Source organism: Pelobates fuscus, chromosome 4, assembly GCF_036172605.1.
Source record: "Pelobates fuscus isolate aPelFus1 chromosome 4, aPelFus1.pri, whole genome shotgun sequence".
In the NCBI taxonomy this organism is placed as follows: domain Eukaryota; kingdom Metazoa; phylum Chordata; class Amphibia; order Anura; family Pelobatidae; genus Pelobates; species Pelobates fuscus.
In genome coordinates, this window is record NC_086320.1 from 113842338 (window position 1) to 113862376 (window position 20039).

A 20039-nucleotide genomic window follows, 5' to 3' on the forward strand; every position below is an offset into this window, starting at 1 on the left:
ACTCTGGCCACAGGCGGTTTAGGCGGCCGCGAGGCCCCAGCCAGCGCGAGGCCTTAGGCGGCCGCCTAAACCGCCTAATTAGAGAGCCGCCTCTGGTAATGCACTCCACCTTCCTTGATGTACTTGCCCGGTGCTTATCAGCAAACAGATACAGCCAAAAGTACAAGATAGCACTCCAGGGACTTCCAAGTTGAATGAATAAAACTTAGCTTTTATTAGCTCAAAATAAAAATCAATGTTTCAGTCTGATACAGACTGAAACGTTGATTTTTATTTTGAGCCAATAAAAGCTAAGTTTTATTCATTCAACTTGGAAGTCCCTGGAGTGCTATCTTGTACTTTTGGCTATATATATATATATAGATATATATATATAGCAATAATCACCATATTTATATACACACACATTTGGGGTATAGGGCCTGGCCTCGCTGGGTGGTGCAGGCCCAGTACAGTATGCACCCTGATGGTGCCCTAGTAACACCCATAGAAGCTCTGAGTTTCTAAAAATATACCTAATTTCTTCAAGTTCTCATCCACAGTGGAGAATTTCTGAGTGTATTCTTTGTGTGACGTTTCCATGCCATCTGAAACTCCATCCATTCGCTCTATAACTGAAAGATAAAGGGAATAGAAGGAAAGCACGTATATTATTTTTTGATTTATACTAAAAATTTATATAATTTATTTTATAATCTGAATGGAAAATACACATATAGATAGATCCATGAAGGTACTTTGTAGATTGCACAAGTAAAATGTTATCATGCACAACAATTTCATCTAACGCATCTAATGCCAAAAATGTTTCTTTCTGATAAAAGAAAGAGTATGCTGCAGTGATTATGGTGCCGGTAGTGCTCTGACCTTTCCCATGTAAGTAGTCAAACAATTTCTCAATGGTTGCACAATTTACCTACTTTGGTCAGTTACCTCTAGCAGATGCCAGGTGAGAGGCACTAGAGGGGTGCAAGCGCACGCCTGACACCATAACCACCACAGCAGGATTTAAGGGTTATGGTGCTTGGAGTGCTCCTTCAATAAAAAATAGGAAGATGTATTTTACAACCAGTATGAATACCTGATAACATTTAAACCTGCCGATACTGTTTTTTCAAAAACTTGAACTGAATAATATGTTGAACTTCTTAATGCACATACCTTTGTATCCCAGAATAGACACTGTGATGGTAAGCAAGGCACACAAAATATAAAGCAGTATGATAGAAAACTTCAGTGCCCAGTTGCTCTTGCACTTTGTACACTGTGTGCCTTCTTGTATACCTAAAAAAGAGAAATCATCCTCAATTGAGTATACATAAATTCCACAATGATATTTACCTGATTCTTGTCATACATGCAGTACTTTACACAAACATTAATAAACTATTTAAATATCTGGTTAATTAAGGCACAATCTATTATTTCTAAATGATTGCTTCATATCTCCTTCTGGTTTTAGTTTATTCTTTCTAGTGTATTATAAGAGCAAATCTTTTTCTATAAAAATGTGGTGGTGGTGGTGGTGATGGGGGAGGGGGGGGGTGTTCTCACCTTTAAAGTACTGCATTTGCTGCAGTTTCTGCAGTGAGCTCTCAATTAATTTTTCCAAGGGAGCTTTGTGCATACCCCATATATTTCGTCACAGGTTGTTGAGCTGCCAGTTTTTTTGTTGACAGCTGTACGGACTGCTTTAGACTCAGATCTTCATTCATAAACACAATGACTGAAACTATATGTGCAAGCTGATAGAAGCTGACACATTTTGGAAAATTTCATAATCAAGACTAAAGAGTCTGTAAACATCACACTGCATTTCACAGTGACATCCGGATACTGGATGAGAATTGGAGAATCTAACAGCACTATACATTTTAGGAATATTTTTATGACTTTGCAGTTTATTAAGAATAAGAATACACATTTTGCAACAGCGGCAGCACACAAAGTTTTATGAACATATTTGGCACAGAATACGGATTTTATTAGAATAAAAAAAATATTTTTCGATCCTAAGACATTTTAGATACTATGTCCACTAGTCATTATACTTGTGCATGGCAGGATTTTTCAATTTGTCCAAAAAATAAATTTAGTTTAGTCTGATTTAATCCAGTAGTCGTTTTGTTTCGGCCAAAACTTCTCTGATATTTTCAGTTTGGAATAACCAGTCGATGGAATAGAATGTATGGTCACCGGCAAATCTTTCTTTGATTTAGGAAATAAATAGGCCCCTAATTTGGTATTTGTGATTGCCATATTTAAGGGTATTAAATTAGGGAGGGAGCTGTGTTTAGTAGATAGCCCCCAGTGATATCATTATATAAAGCAGTATTTTCCCTATGTCTGATACTTCTAGACACTGAGTAGTCTATAAGTGTCAATTCCCCAGCTGTCACTAGTGATGGCTGCAGGGGCTTGGCTCTCTTTATGGAAGATCCCATGGACTTGCAAGAGTACGGCAGTCATGCTGGCTCCTGGCTGGAAGAAGATGGTAATGCCCACGTGGGACAGGTGCAGATATGTAAATCTCCCCAATGCCTGCCCCCTCCCAGCCACTGTACCCCCAGATAGTGACAGTGCCGCTTTAAGAAAGGCGCTTCAGCTGTTTAGTAGATAACTCCTTAAATAAAATTGCTACCCTTTTGTGGGACTGACATAATTTAGGGTACCAAATTAGGGAGCTATTTAGTAGATATAGCACTGATATTTGGTATCCTTAAATATGACAATCCCATATAAGGATATCACATTATGGAGCTGTGTGATAAGCAACAGGAAGACCCTTTTCTTCATTTTGATCTTTCAGCTTTTTACCAGATTGTTCCCTAATTTGTTACTCATATGTGGCAATATTGCCTTATTTAAGGACACCAAATTTGTGAACTATTGACCAAACACAACAACTCCCTAATTTGTAGGGTTACCCTTAAATATGGATTTTACATGAATGATCAAATTAACCAACTGAACAAAAACGTTTAATTTCCAACGATTTGTTTATTAGTTCATTCTTCCATTGTGTCATTTGGAAAATGTGTTGATTTTCATCCGAATTATAATTCTTACAAAAGACTTCTAGTCATGTTTCTCAAGTTTCTCAAAAATGTACAGATATTTACAAACAACCATAAATAGGGGAGTTAGTATGATTAACTTTTTCTATTCTAGTACCTGCTTAAACATATTCTGTTAAAGCATTAATAGTAAGAGCTTTACACTCTTGTCTTATTTAAAAAGTAAGATATAACCCGAGGCTTGAGATGTGGGGGGGGGGGGGGGGGGGTCGCATATAATAAAAAGAACATTTGATCAGATGACTACACGTTGTATAGATAATTAAGGCTTCTAATATTTTTGGATACGCTTCTCAAATAATTAAATATTTTTGGATACATTTTTAAAATTATTTTTATATTTTTCAAAATATGTTTTTTAACATATTTTTATATATGATATATTTTTTTTGCTATTTTAATCTTTCTATATATAATAGATCTATGTATGTTGGTTATCATTCACTTATACAAATGTTTTTGCATCTATTGGTCATCGCCATTCTGAAACAAAAAAATAAACTCTCGAAACATAGCAAGCTTGAAGAATTTTCCGATTCGTCAAATTAGGTATACAATTTACAATTTCCAGATCAAGTCATGACATTTCACAATGTTCACTTAACAGGGAATTATAGGGAATTCAAATCTAAACTGCAAAACATAGGCAAAACGTTGAAGTGGATACGTTTTTACATTTTGAATTCACTACAATTTTGTTTAGAATTTAGTCAACATAGCCCAGCTATATGACCAAAGGCTAATGTAGAATTTTCCATTTAAAGGACGGGCGCACATGATTTCTATTTATAGATCAAACCGACTAGGGAAAAGTAAACCAAGAGACTGTTTAGTAAATATGTCTGGTTTAAATGTTCTACTCAGCAATTTCAAAAACCACATCTGACCAGAGGGGGCAAAAGAATCAACATAATTAACACAATTAGCAGTCAGAAACATAATATTTAAACACAAGAAAAGCCTTAACAGATTAGTAACTTAAATGACCCACTCATAGCTCAGAAATAATATATAAAGATGAAATATAAACAAATTCATATAAACATATATAAATGTCAAATATTCCTTTCCTAGGAGCTCTTTCCTTGGTTGTCACAAGATTATCACAATATTTGTATAGGAATTCACAAAGTAAACCACTGTCTCCAGGAAATTAAATTGCAGGGGAGGCTACGCTTTATTATCTGAAATCTACCACACAATTTGCATTTAGTCATACTGTAGAAGAAAACACTAAGTTAGGAGATGGCAAGATGTGTGCATAAGAAAAAACATATGGCAAAGCTTAAAGGAACATTGTTGCGTTAGGAATTGATATCTGTATTCCTAACGCTACATCCCTGGTTCCCCTTATTATCCCCCCCCAGCTGTACAAAAAATAAAAGTGAAATAAATGAAAATAAAACTAATGACTCACCTTTTCTCCAGCAGGGAGTCTCCCTCGGGTTGCGTCACCCTGGATGACGGGCTAATCTAATGCTTCTCGTAGAGGAGCATTGGGGAGTGGAGGCGCATCACTAATTCGCATATTCCATTATTCCCTATGGCCAACCGTGACGGCACTGTGCATGCACGCATGACATCACATATGCTACAGTATGAGAGTCAGGGAGTAAGATTCCCGGATCTCATACCTAGAGGGCTAGTAGACGTGGCTTGAAGCTGTGCTTCCAAGCCTTCTAATAAGTTTATTATTGGGTCTTCGGGGGTAGGACGGTGGGGGCAGGACTGCAGGCACTATAGCAACTTAATATAATAAGATAAAGTTGTCAAATTGCCTACAGTGTCTTTTTAAAATGGGGACTCTATCTTAACCAATACAGCTTATTGCAATGGTTATCACTTGTATTTTTTGTGAAGTCTTTCCAGTTTTTTTGTCACACTATTTTTGACCTTAAAATTGAATAAAAGGTGGATCAAGATTGGCCATTATGTTATGACAAGGTTGAACTCCTCTATGGGCAGGTTACTGTACGGAAGAAGAATTGTTACTTTTACATATCTGGCTTTATATCTAAATTCCTTACTGAACCACATAGAAAGGCTTAGTGTCCATATATATGTCCAAGAGGGACTGAAACCCAAATGCAGCAAAATAACTCATGCACTCTAAGAAAAAAAGTATATATGAGCATGAATTTTTTATTTTTTTTTGTAAATAGCTAGGTATTTGGAGAACCTTAGCCATGGGTTGTTGAGGAGTTTAACCATTTTGGACCTGTGGACTGGGCGCCTCCTATTCATTTTTACCAGGAACCTCCTTTCTAAATACCGTTTTTGTAGCAAAAGAGAAACAATAGTTTGTAGTGTACAGTTTATCATTTGTTTATTTGTGCCTCTTGTATTTGATTTCTAGATTTGAGTGGAATTAGAGGTAAGTGTATCAATATTAAAAAAAAAACTGTTTTCAAATGCGCATAGGTCACTGACACTGATTAGTAAATAGGAGAATTAATGTATTAAACTATCGTTTCTCTGTCAAAGCATTTTTGCTTCCCTTCCCCCAATATATCAGCGTTAATAAAAAAAGAGTAATTACGAACATGCATAGTTGGATATTTTATGGTGTATCTCATGCAGATAAGATTGTTTTGGTAGCTGTTTCTATTGAAATTAAACTAAGATTTATTCTTGGTACTCTTTTCCAAATTACTGCACATTGTACTGTTCCCGTCAGAACCCAAGCAAACAGTACAGGGATTTTGGATATTACTACTGTGGCTGTTTATATACCCTTCTTCCAATGCAGACTTGATGCTGCTATCCAACATGAATGATGATTAGCCAATAGCAATTATTAAATGTTATAAAACACTTTTGTGAACCCTAGGGCCATTTCTTTGTTTATTATTTTAATAACATAAGGGTTTCACTCAATTGAAGTAGAACACATCTGTAAAAACAAAGAATGGTTCAAGAGAAAAACACACCACTGTCCCGTGAGCAGGGGGTGGGGGTGGCACACTACCTACCAGCAAGGTCACATTTATTAATAGTCCTGTCACCAGCCCTTGTAGTGTATGTTGCAGTGCAGGCTTCCTATAGATACCATGTTTGTGCTAAACCTCTTTAGAAAAGCCAAATCTTGCAACTTATGACCTATTGTTTAATTGTTTTTACCTCTGTTTTAAAGTGTAACCTTTATGGCATTAAAAGGGGGCCAGACAATGCTACTCTCATGGCACTGAAAGGGTAAACTGCCAACTTTGTGGTGTGATTTGTATTTTATTTTATGCAGTTCTGTTACTGTCTACTATGCTTTAAATAGAGAATCCATCTAGTTTCAGATCTCTAATAAAACAATTATGTAAAGAATCATAAAATACACTTAACACTATGACTCGTGTGCCCTGCTGTTGGCCAACCCATTATCCACTTTTGAAGTTATAGAGGGCTGAATTATATCAATGCTGTCCTCTAGGGCAGGGTTCTCCAAACTCTTAGAACGCTGCTCTAGGGTTATCTTAATGCTTCTGCATGGCGTATATCAAACCTAAGCATTATCTACAATATGCAATATTGGACATCTAGCATTTCGTTTTTAAAGTTTTATTAAATGTCCTTGGTTTTTGCTTTACAGTTTTTGGTGATCATTTGCTACTTCTCTTCAGTAATATATTAAATGTTTTTGCCCATCATACACTCAACTGTGTATATGCCTTGTCCAACCCCTCCCCCCCCTCCCCGCCCCCCCCCAAAAAAAACAACATTCTTTGTTGGCTATTCTCATTTGTCCATGGAATGCCTGCTTGTTAAAACCCCTTAAGAACTTCTCTTTCCCAAACTGTTGCTCTCCAGCAAGATATATGCAGAGTGGTGATGCATGGCGATGAGATCTATTCGCTGGAGGGAATGGTGTTCCCACACTTCTAAATGCAACCAACACCAACCCCGCAATGGAGTGCCCAAGTACGTATGCAGGTATGGAATCCGATGAAGGATGATGAAGATGGAAAAAGACTTACAAAAACACAGGCAAAAATACATTTGCAGAGACATTGGAATGGAGAGAAAAAAATGCATTCAGAATAAAATACTTGCAAAGTACTTGCACAAAAAATACCACTTTGCCTTCATGCAAATTTGCAAATCACAAAACAACTAACTTATATCCATAAATGTACACCCACAAACACCAATCTGCATTTGTCTATTGTTGCAATACACAAATGCATATTTGTATTCACTCCACAAAAATACGCTCCAATATATATTGTATATATCTATACATACAGGTTAATGTAGAGGTTCACTCAAATATAAGCTGAACTGGAGCTGAATGGTTAAGTATTCGTTTTGTCAAACTGCTTCAGAAGGGCAGTTTGAACCAAAGACTCCCACAGGTGCCGTGTGCCACAAGCATTACAAAGAGCTGTAGTGACTGTGGTGCTTAAAGTGCTACTTTAAATGACCACTAAAGGTGCCCAGACCACTTCATCTCAATGAAGTGGTCTGGGTACAGTGGCCCTTAGTTTTAAACCTGCAATGTAAAACATTGCCGTTCAGTAGATAAGGCAATGTTATGATTGCAAGGTTAACACACCTCTAGAGGCTGTCTTCTAGACATCAACTAGGGGTGCTTCTGCACTGAGAACCAGGTTAGACTAGGCTCCTCAATCAAAGACTGCTCATAGAGTGCAGATTTCATCCAGGGAGGCAGGGCAGCCAAGGCAAGACCAGCACGGCAATGGCTGAAACGTAACTAATAGTCACCTTTAAAACAATTCACAGGGGGAAGGAGGACACCAAACTAGGTTGGGCAATACTATAGCTTAGTAATAGTGTTCCTTTAACTATGACAGATTTATACTCACAAAATGTGGTCTCCTATCACTTTAAATAAGAAGTCCATCAATGATGAATCTGGATCACAGTGTGATTCTGTCTGCATTGATTCTTCTATGATATGGGTGTAGACGACACCTCCAGATGATGTTGGATTAAAATTCCATCATTCCCTGACAAAGAACTGATGGCAGATTAGTAAAGCTGTACTCCATCAACATCTAAGTGACCACAGATCAACACTAGCTGGTCACAAAGGGCATTAAACAGCTATGCATAGAAGGAATGCCGGAGGGGGAGGACAGGGGGGGAGGGTTGCTAGCTGTCATGCTGTCATACTATTAGCAGTCCATAATATTATGAATAATACTGACACATCCAACTGCACTTTGGGTAATTACAATGACATTAGTTATCTTAAGCAGTGAAACATAACTGTAGAGGACAGCAACTGTGGCAAAAAAATTACCACAACTACATATATACTTCACGGACTCCACTGCCCCTTTTGAATCCGCGTAGAGTGTTTTGCTTTTAATATGTTTATGTTTAAACAAAGTATGTTGCATAAGAAAACTGTTTTGCTTGCATGTCTTGATGAGTAAATGCTGGCCACATGTGCAGGACACTCTGAGTTCTGGGAAGCACTAACATCCTGAACTATAACTCATACCGAACATATCTCAGCTGAGAAGAATGTTTTGCAACATGGTGACCGCTAACAAGCTGCTAGAATCGTTTACAAAATCAAAATCTGAGATTACATTGAGCACAGTATTTATTGAATGACCTGGACATTTAAAAATGCACGCTTCAGTCCTGTAATCAGGAAAATTAGTGTAACAACCTACAATATTAATTTTGTTCAATGTACCCCTTACATATACATATTTCAATGTACCCCAGGACATACTTGAAAATGATAGAAATCTCAATGTACCCTTCCTGTTAAAATATTTTATAAATAAATAAATATTTTACCTACAGACCCTATTTTGCCAGGAAAACAAGTTTGTGGAACCAAAGACTGTATAGGAATTATTTTATTTCTCTTATCAGATAATAACACTTATTTAATCCCTTAACGCCATTACGGCGCTCTATGCCGCCCCAATTTAAATGGGCTTAAAAGGCGTTGTGGGGGCATAGAACGCCATAACGGCTGGAGCCTCGGGAATGGAGCCTCGGGAATACTTACATTCCCGGCGATCCGCTTCGGGAGGACTGCCTGACAGCCCACGGCAAATCAGGCCCCCGGGGGCCATGTGATCGCTCTCAAAGGGCGATCACATGGCCCCCTATAGCTGGCTGAGGATCTGCTAGCAGGGAGACTGTCTGGGCTGTCAGACAGTCTCCCTGCTGGTGGGAGGTGTAAAAAAAAATAAAATTATTAAACATGTTTAAAATAAATTAAATATACATATATATTATATATACAATATTTATAATATATATACATCATATATATATGTAACGTCATACGCAGTGTATTTTAATATTAATATAAGTACAAATATTAGTATTAAAATACACTTACAGTGAAGTTACATATACATAAAATGTATATATACAGGGAGTGCAGAATTATTAGGCAAATTAGTATTTTGACCACATCATCCTCTTTATGCATGTTGTCTTACTCCAAGCTGTATAGGCTCGAAAGCCTACTACCAATTAAGCATATTAGGTGATGTGCATCTCTGTAATGAGAAGGGGTGTGGTCTAATGACATCAACACCCTATATCAGGTGTGCATAATTATTAGGCAACTTCCTTTCCTTTGGCAAAAAGGGTCAAAAGAAGGACTTGACAGGCTCAGAAAAGTCAAGAATAGTGAGATATCTTGCAGAGGGATGCAAAGCTTCTGAAGCGTGATCATCGAACAATCAAGCGTTTCATTCAAAATAGTCAACAGGGTCGCAAGAAGCGTGTGGAAAAAAAACCAAGGCGCAAAATAACTGCCCATGAACTGAGAAAAGTCAAGCGTGCAGCTGCCAAGATGCCACTTGCCACCAGTTTGGCCATATTTCAGAGCTGCAACATCACTGGAGTGCCCAAAAGCACAAGGTGTGCAATACTCAGAGACATGGCCAGGGTAAGAAAGGCTGAAAGACGACCACCACTGAACAAGACACACAAGCTGATGGATGGGCCCGTGGCTGGATTGGTAAAGGGCAGAGAGCTCCAGTCAGACTCAGACGCCAGCAAGGTGGAGGTGGAGTACTGGTTTGGGCTGGTATCATCAAAGATGAGCTTGTGGGGCCTTTTCAGGTTGAGGATGGAGTCAAGCTCAACTCCCAGTCCTACTGCCAGTTTCTGGAAGACACCTTCTTCAAGCAGTGGTACAGGAAGAAGTCTGCATCCTTCAAGAAAAACATGATTTTCATGCAGGACAATGCTCCATCACACGCGTTCAAGTACTCCACAGCGTGGCTGGCAAGAAAGGGTATAAAAGAAGAAAATCTAATGACATGGCCTCCTTGTTCACCTGATCTGAACCCCATTGAGAACCTGTGGTCCATCATCAAATGTGAGATTTACAAGGAGGGAAAACAGTACACCTCTCTGAACAGTGTCTGGGAGGCTGTGGTTGCTTCTGCACGCAATGTTGATGGTGAACAGATCAAAACACTGACAGAATCCATGGATGGCAGGCTTTTGAGTGTCCTTGCAAAGAAAGGTGGCTATATTGGTCACTGATTTGTTTTTGTTTTGTTTTTGAATGTCAGAAATGTATATTTGTGAATGTTGAGATGTTATATTGGTTTCACTGGTAAAAATAAATAATTGAAATGGGTATATATTTGTTTTTTGTTAAGTTGCCTAATAATTATGCACAGTAATAGTCACCTGCATACACAGATATCCCCCTAAAATAGCTAAAACTAAAAACAAACTAAAAACTACTTCCAAAAATATTCAGCTTTGATATTAATGAGTTTTTTGGGTTCATTGAGAACATGGTTGTTGTTCAATAATAAAATGAATCCTCAAAAATACAACTTGCCTAATAATTCTGCACTCCCTGTATATATATATATATATTATATATAATACATATATATCTTTTATATATATATATATATAAGTATATGTAACAAAATACAATTAGAATTACATTCTATATATATCTATCTATATATAAAATACAAATAACCGTAAATATATATATATATATATATATATATATATATATAAAAATATAATTACATTAATGATTACATAAGTATACACATAGAATTTAAATACATATATATGTATATATATTAAAATTCTACGTGTATATTTTTAATAACCTTTTAGCATAATTATGTGATTTTATTAATTAAAATTTGACTGACATGCCTGACAACCCAGGCAGAAAGTGCAGATAATTTAATTCGCAAGCACTATATTTAACCCTGTAACTTTTCAAGACACCATAAAACCTGTACATGGTGGATACTGTTTTACTCGGAAGACCTCGCTGAACACAAATATTAGTGTTTCAAAACAGTAAAATGTATTACAACGATGATATCGTCAGTGAAAGTGAAATTATTTGAATTTTTTACACACAAATAGCACTTACACTGATGATATAATTGTTGTGATACATTTTACTGTTTTGAAACACTAATATTTGTGTTTAGCGAAGTCTCTCGAGTATAACAGTACCCCTTGTGTACAGGTTTTATGGTGTTTTCAAAAGTAACAGAGTCAAATATAAGGCTTGTGTTTCAGTTTTTTTCACATTAAAATTCGCTCGATTGGTTATGTTGCCTTTGAGACCGTGTGGTAGCCCAGTAATGAAAATAAGCCCCATGATGGCATACAATTTGCAATAGTAGACAACCCAAGGTATTGCAAATAGGGTATGTCCAGTCTTTTGTAGTAGCCACTTATTCAGAAACACTGGCCAAAATTAGCATTAAAGTTAGTTTTTTGCAATTTTCACACACAAATATATATGAACACCCTGTAACTTCCCAAAACACCATAAAACCTGTACATAGAGGGTACGGTTTTACACGTGAGACATCGATGAATACAAATATGTGTATTTTATTGCAGTAAAGGTAAACAGTATTATGACATTCACAGTTAAAATGTCACATCGAACTAAACATTTTGTAAAAATTCTTATTATCTCCCATTTTTCTATATTTCATTCATATTAAATTATGTTTCATACCTAAATAGTTTATGTTAAATGAAAGCCTTGTTTCCCCTGAATAAAATTATATATAAGTGTGGGTGCACATAATATGAAAGAGGTGAATTACGCCTGAACAGACATATAGTCAAATTCAAGGTTTTGTTTACGTTTTGTTTTGATCACAACGTGTACATTTGGCTCAGTCCTTAAGGGGTTAAAGAGAAACTTATGCAAATAGCAAATTGCTTTTTGGTTCAATTAAAAAAATGCTTTATCTACTTGTTCAAATAACACAGCAAAAGAATCAAGAATGCTAAGTATGTGGGTTAGGTTATCCCAAAGAACATGAATGGAAGACTAATGGGACAAATTATACTTACTTATCTAAAATATTTACTGGGAAAAAAAAAACACAACAAAAGAGGTCTGTCTCATAAACTTGCAAAATCATTTGAAAAATACTTGTTTTGGGGGAAAAAAATACAGCATAAAAAAATGAGGATTTTTTAAAAAAACTAATTTAACGTTTTACAGTCATTTGTATATTCAACGCAATGCATTGTTTACTGCACTAAAATTACTAAAATGTAAATATTAGCATACAAGTGTATTTAGCAAGCTTTGCATTAACAAAAATAAATCAGCTATTGACTTTCAGAAATAAATGTATTTATTTTTATAGTAAAGCAGTTTACATTCTGCAATGATTTGTTAGTTCCTCCATCGTAAAGTGAATTGTTTTGACTGAAATGTCCAGTAACCAAATATTGTAACATGAATTTCTTTATAGCGATCACGTACATGGTGTCAAAAATTAAAATGTGCCGGAGTCACCAAACTTCTAAAACATATGCTCATATTATTATTTTTAAATTGCACATCCATGATTTGCTAGTGAATGGAACAATGCCAAACTACTTAAAAAAAAAAGAAAAGAAAAAGAAAACGAGCATTTAAAACATTAATTAAAATGATTAGTTAGAGCTCAACAAAATTCCCAACCAAGAGAAATTTTTGGAGGAAAATTATGAATCGCCCATTGTGTACTTTGTTGCAAATGAGTAAACCTTGCATAAAGTTGTGCCCAATTGTGAGTAATTGCATTGTAATTGTCAATAGACAGTGAGTGATAGGAAGGTTCGAGCCAGTAGCTATCCATTCTGATTAGTGCTGATGTTTAATAGTAGCTCTGCTTAGTTCCTCGTCTCTAGTTATATTATAACAATGTCTGACAGTGTGAGAATTAGAGACAAAAAAAGAAGATTATTGAAGAAATAATGCAATTATATATTTTCCTGAGCAGAGGGTTCCAGGGAGAGTTCCCATATTGAAAATGCCACAGAACACACACTCCTTGGACGTGACATTTTCATTTACACAAATGACACAAAATTTACAATGAATAAACATTAAAAACATAATGTTTGTTATATTAATTGTTTTCAAAAGTCCCATCTAAATACCACATTCTGATCTGTACTATAACACTTTTTCAAAGTCCGTCAGTACACATAATAGCGAGTTTGGCTATGTAACATGTACAGTAAATTTTAGTTCCCATGTTTGAAAATGCCACACAACATAGTCCTTGGACGTGACATTTGCATTCACACAGATACAGAAAATGTACAATGAATAAACATTAGAAACATAATGCATTTTATTTTAATCATTTTCAAAAGTTTTATCTCAATATCATAATCTGTACTTTTAACCCCTTAAGGACACATGACGTGTGATTCCCTTTTATTCCAGAAGTTTGGTCCTTAAGGGGTATTAAAGCCCTTTAATACACATAATGGCTTTACAGTTTAGCTCTATAGCATGTACAGTATATTTGCATTGAATGTACAGTACATTTTGCAGTGCATCTATTGTGATTAGCAGTGGTTGGTGGTGACGTTTTAAGATAGCATGCATACAGCATGCTTTATTCAGTTTACTACTTGTTCTCCTTCCTGGTCTGACACCATCTGAATGTATCTGTTTTGCTCGCGAGTTGCGCTCGACCCAGACAGCACGGCTTGATGGGATGGAGGAGCGTGGACGTGCCCATCACCACGTACTGACCTCGGCCACATACGCCGCTCTCACGCTGCATCACAGAGTGGCCGCTCTGAATAATGTGTTTTGGATCCTTCACACTTAGAGCAGGCTTCTCTGCTCTACTTTTATTAGTTTATTCAACATCATATACATTTGGTTAATTGGTTTTACAAATGTAAACTATTTGTATTCTGTTTTTCTTTTTTTTTCTATGCTTATTGTGATATATGGAAATACAAGCATATGGAATTGTCTCCATGTGTAAAGAAAAGATTTAGAGTGAGTTTATTTTCTACTACAAATTGCACTACAAATTGCACTTTTAATGCAGATTGCACTCTACAGAACATTTGTTGAACTTTATTAATATATTAGTCTTAAAGGTACAGCGCACCTATATAGATTTTTTTGTATTGATTGTGTGTTTTATGAGCTATTACACTACACTGATCACAGTGCTGCTTTTTGGATATGTGTACAGATTGTCCCTTTTTGTTAAGGTAAATAGATAGAGGACTACAGTTATAAGCCCCTTTTGTTCACTTGTTTTTTTTTTTTTATTTAAAAAAAATTCTCAGTGCTAAATACATTGAAAACATTACAAAATGTAGCGGCTGTTTTTTATATTTTAAAGTTGTGGGGATCTGCCCCGGGTGCAAATGCTTTAGCTAAGCTCCTGCCACATTCTGTACACAGAGCTCCATACAATATAAAGTTACCCACTCAGAGCTAATTATAATATAGATATCCATACATTATTTAAAGCTTGCTACAATACCAAGATACCTGTACAGTACACAGAACTGAGTACAATACAGAGATACCCATACAATACACAGAGCCAGGTACAATACAATTGACTCGGTACAATGAGGAGATACCAATACAATACATGAAGCTGAGCACAGTACAGAGATATCCATACAATACACAAAGATTGGCACAATACACAGGTACTCATACAATACACAGAACTCAGAAGACTACACAGATATCCATACAACAGGCAGAATTGAGTATAATACAGAGATACAACACACAGAGCTGGGCACAATAAGGAGATAGCCATAACTATCTAAACAGCCAGGGAAACTGCGATGGATACCTATCCAGTACGATGTATAATGCTCCAGCTCTCGCTAACTCTGACTCTCAAGCCCTCTCTGAGTCTCTAGCTCTCCATATTCTGATCTCATCTTCAGTGATGCTCATGCTGTGACAATTTTTCAAGTAAATATGGCTGCTGTTGGTATGAGACATGTCAGCTACTCCCGACTTATTACTAGCTCTCAGCACACATGTACGAGGAGGTGGGTAATATATTTATATATCATAGGGCTTGGGAGATGTCAGTGTCCTGGGCCGATAATTAAAAATGTAGGCTCCCTGTTACCAACTGATCTTACGTCTCAATACTAATGTAAACATTTTGGTATAGATACTCGTGAATAAGCTCACAGGCATATTGTGCCATGTAGTCCAATGGATTTGATTGGATTACTGCCTAATACGCAGGTGTATGATACTCCAATGCCTTCCCTGCTATGTTGTTTAGAAGCATGCAGAGATGATATTTGACAAATCGGAATAGCCATACCTATTTGTTATGCTTGACCTCCTGGGTTTCCCATTGAATTCCACAGAATGAACAAGTAACTTTATTCCCATCCAAGGACATAGATACTAACTTTGGGGACTGCAGCGGAGCCCTCTGAGATTTATAATGGAACTCATGGCTTACACTCCCCAAATGACAAGCAAATTGTGGTAAAATAGTATCTGCATAGCTAGACTTGGTTTTCATAAACCTCTTATATTCTATAGTATGGGTATATTTTATAGCTTATTTCAATACAATATATTCAATCACATGCTGTCACTTGCATTTATGCCTTGGCTAGTCAAGCACTATAAATACGTGCTAATGGGTTTATTCCCTAAAACCTTGATTTAGGAGAATTAATGGAAAACTTGCAAGTATTAGGTCATAATAAGCAAAGAATTTTGAATTTTCTTTTCTAATATGTTAATTGCAGCCCTAAATGTAAAAAGTAGCAGTAGTATTTTAGTTATCTTTTTTTATGGCAGTAATTGCACAAATAAAAATATAAGAAATTATTATTCCAACTTCACAAATGATTAAACCTTTTTCAGTTGAGTCTGATTAGTAAAAGCATCCTTTAATATTGAAAACTTTGCACATATTTTTGAAAATACTTTTTTGATTTACTTGCTTTGCACACAAAATAAAATAATAAAAAAAAAACCATAAAAAGGGTGAGAACAGAAATATCCCTGGGAATAAGTCACTGCAAAATAATGTTACAATTTGTATTCACTCAGTACCCAAACTCTGCTGTGTATCCTTTCGCTTACCCCCCCCCCCATCCCCATCCCCTGTATTTGCAAACATCTGTCTGTACCATGACATAGCTGTGTGTTTGAATTATGTTTTTGCTTAATTTCCTTAATTTCCTGACAATTTCTGTGAACAGTTTAGTCTCTCTGTCAGTCATTACTTAATAACTGTGGCATTTCATGTTATGATGTATTTGGGGAAGAACTTGTATATGTATATTAATATATATAACATTTCAAACTAGGAGGAAGATGCATGTTGTGTTAAAGGGGAACTGTAAATAATAAAACAAATTGCACTTATTTATCATGGGTGCCTTCACCTCGGCTCTCTGATCATCTGTCAATTATTAGCAAGAAAAGAGCTAGTACATGAAGCAAATGAGGTTGCTAGAAAGAATGGGGGGTAACCCCTAACTGAAGTTAATAATGAAGTTAATAATAACATCTAAACAACGCAACCTGTGAAGTTAAAATGTTTAATCACAACATTAAAACTACCTGCCTAGTATCATGTAGGCCTGCCTCGTGCTGCCAGTACTCCTCTGATATGTCAAGGAATAGACTCCATGAGGCCTCTGAATGTGTCCTGTGGTATCTGACACCAAGCAAGCTGGAAGCAGGCTGAAGGGTCAGTGTTAGGACCCGCTTAGGGGGGTCTGCCTTGACGTTGGCAGGCGGGCATCCCTCCAATGGCCATTGGAGCAACTAAATGACCTCCATTTGTCTAAATATACATAGGGATTAAGGAGAAAGCGCAAGTAACATTTTCTTTTCTTTGGTTTTTACTATATATTGGGGCTGATGTGTGTTGTAGTCCTTGCTGCTTAAGCGCAGGACTTCTCTTTTTGTATTTGTATCTGACACCAAGACAGTAGCAGTGATCCTTTCACAGTGGTCCTACAAGTTGTGAGTTGGGACCTCCATGGATCGGATTTGTTATTCCAGCACATCCCACAGATACTCAATCGGGATGAGATCTGGGGAATTTGGAGGCCAAGGCAACATCTTTGTCACGTTCCTCAAATCATTCCTGCAGTGGGGCAGGGTGCATTATCCTGCTAAAAGAGGCCACTTCCTTCAAGGTACACCATTGCCATGAAGGGGTATACATGGTCTGCAACAATGTCAAGGTAAGTGGTAAATGTCAAAGTAACATTTACATGAATGCCAGGACACACGGTTTCTTAGCAGAACATTGCCCAGAGCATAACACTGCCTCTGCTTGCCTGCCATCTTCCTATATTGCATACTGCAGTCCAGGTAAACATTGCACAGGCACCCAATTATCCACCTGATATAAAAGAAAACATGATTCATCAGACCAGGCAGCCTTTTACATTGAAGGAGCTTTTGGCGGTGCGCAGAGGTCATCATGAGCACTCTGACAGACTTGCAGCCCCATATGCAGCAAACTGTGATGCACTGTGTTCTGACACCTTTCTATCATGGCCAGCATTAGGTTTTTCAGCAAGTTGAACAATAGTAGCACTTCTGTGAGTTTGGACTAGACAGGCTAGCCTTCGCTTCCCACATGCATCAATGAGCCTCGGACCACTTTTGGTAGGTACTAACCACTGGGAAAAACCCACAAAACTTCCTGTTTAGGAGATGCTCTGACCCATTTTTCTAGCCATCACTATTTGTCCCTTGTCAAAGTCACTCAGATCTTTTCGCTGCCTATTTTTCTTGCTTTGAACACATTAAATTTAATAGCTGACTGTTCACTTGCTACCTAATATATCCCACCACTTGGCAGGTGCCATTGTAATGATATAATCAATGTTCACTTCACCTGTGAGTGGCGTGGCAAAGGTGACCTAGCCACTGGTTTTTGGAGGGAGCTGTTTGACAGCCTCCTGCCCTGTGACTATGGCCCCTGTGGTGAACTTTGGGTTAAAGATACTATTTGTGCCCTTTTGGACTGGTACAGTGGTACTTCAAACTCCCAAACACTCGAAGTGAGTCAAAGTGGCCACCTTTCGACATTCGAACACGTGGCGGTGGCCATCTTAAGCCGCGAGTACAATGAGCAGTGTTTAGCCGTCGAGTTCATGGAACTCAAATCGGACACTCGGCGGCACAAACTTTACCTTCCATGCATGTTCGGCTATTCAAACGGGAGTCAAACGGCGTTCGGTAAGAAAATGCCCCAGAACAAGAGACATACACTGACTATATCCACGAACGGCTTCGTTCGGTAATTCGAACGTTATTTTGAATCTTTGAAGTAGACGAGCCGCACAGTCTGATTCTCTGGAACTGTTTTGGGCATGAAACCATGCGTGCGATTGGTCAAAATGGGACTTCCATAGAATTCCTGAACCCCTGAACTGATCTGGGTGATATTTGGATATGTTGGTCACTCAGATCAGGGCTATCAGTGGATGTAATTGTGGGGATCACTACTTTGTCTCAGTGTATCTTGTCACATGGTTGGAATTTCAGTGTTATTCCAACACAGTCAACATGAGTATTTCATAAAGATTCACCCATTTGGGAAGGGAGGGGCAGAGAGAGGTTGACAGTGGCGGATAATGTAGCAGGCAGCAACCATGAGTTATCTTCTCTTCGATTTTAAAATATTTCCTTAGTCAGTCCAAATCATGCAAAATAATCTGCATGTTCTGGCCATGAAAGTGTAAAAAAGCAGTTGTTAAATAGGCAAGGAACCATTTTTTTTTTCATGAAGAGTTTGATGAAAAAATATATTGCTAACTTGCTTGATAAAGTATTTTTTACACAAAACTTAATTATAACATCTGGATTTTGTTCTGATTTTCATCACAGTGTCTGACTCATTAGGGCAACTAAAAGCACATGTTTAGATTGCGATGTGGAATCCAACACTATGGAATTTACAGGACTTTAGTGACCTTCAGCACACAATATGGTACCTGCCAAAAATTAATCTCAAGAGGTAACTTGGCTGTCATAGTAAATTTTTCACCTAGTACCCACAAAGGACATAAGAAAAACACTCTGATCACCTGGGGATTAGAACCTTAATACTCTCAAACGCACGATAAAGAACCAAGATTTGTTAATGGACAGTGGAAGTAACTGCCCCCAGCCCCAGGAAAAAACAATATTGACCAATTAAACACTTTGATAAAGAAATATCAATTGAAATGAACATTGTGAATGGCCGAAGGCAGATCTTCAACTGTTATTGAACTATATTCGCATAATTCACTTAACATTTAGTTCATCAACTAGTATATTTACCCTTCAGCCACCCCTATATATACTTGTTTGTATGTTTTTTGTTGTTGTTTTTATTTTGCAATGTCTTCAAAAGAAACACAACTGTTTCCAGGAAAGATCCTCGTATCAGAGTGAGACCTTTTTAGCCAATGCTTATCTAAATATGCAGCTTTTAGCTTGAAACACTGCACATATGGCAATTTGATATCATTAACCAGAGTTTTGGGCAGGCTACTACTAATTCTATAAAAACAAATTGGCATCTAATACAAGCATACACAGCATGTTGACACCAGACAGCCAATGGCAGCACACTCTGCCCCAGTGCCGCCCCTGTCCTTTCCTCGGTCTGCCTTCCTCGACATCCTTCCCACCTCTGGTGAGGAGGAGTGACATCAGCCAAGGAGAATCGGTTTAAGGGGAGAACT

General features: G+C 37.3%; 1 protein-coding gene across 1 annotated transcript in view; it reads right to left on the reverse strand.

The window, feature by feature from the left end:
- The window catches only part of COLEC12 (collectin subfamily member 12), a 134904-nt gene that overhangs the window by 27433 nt on the left and 87432 nt on the right, over positions 1-20039 (reverse strand). Inside the window, exons 3-4 of the mRNA XM_063451505.1 lie at positions 1162-1284; positions 516-614 (exon numbers count right to left, since the gene is read on the reverse strand). Coding sequence (XP_063307575.1) covers positions 516-614; positions 1162-1284 — 222 coding nt within the window. The remainder of the gene's footprint in view (positions 1-515; positions 615-1161; positions 1285-20039) is intronic.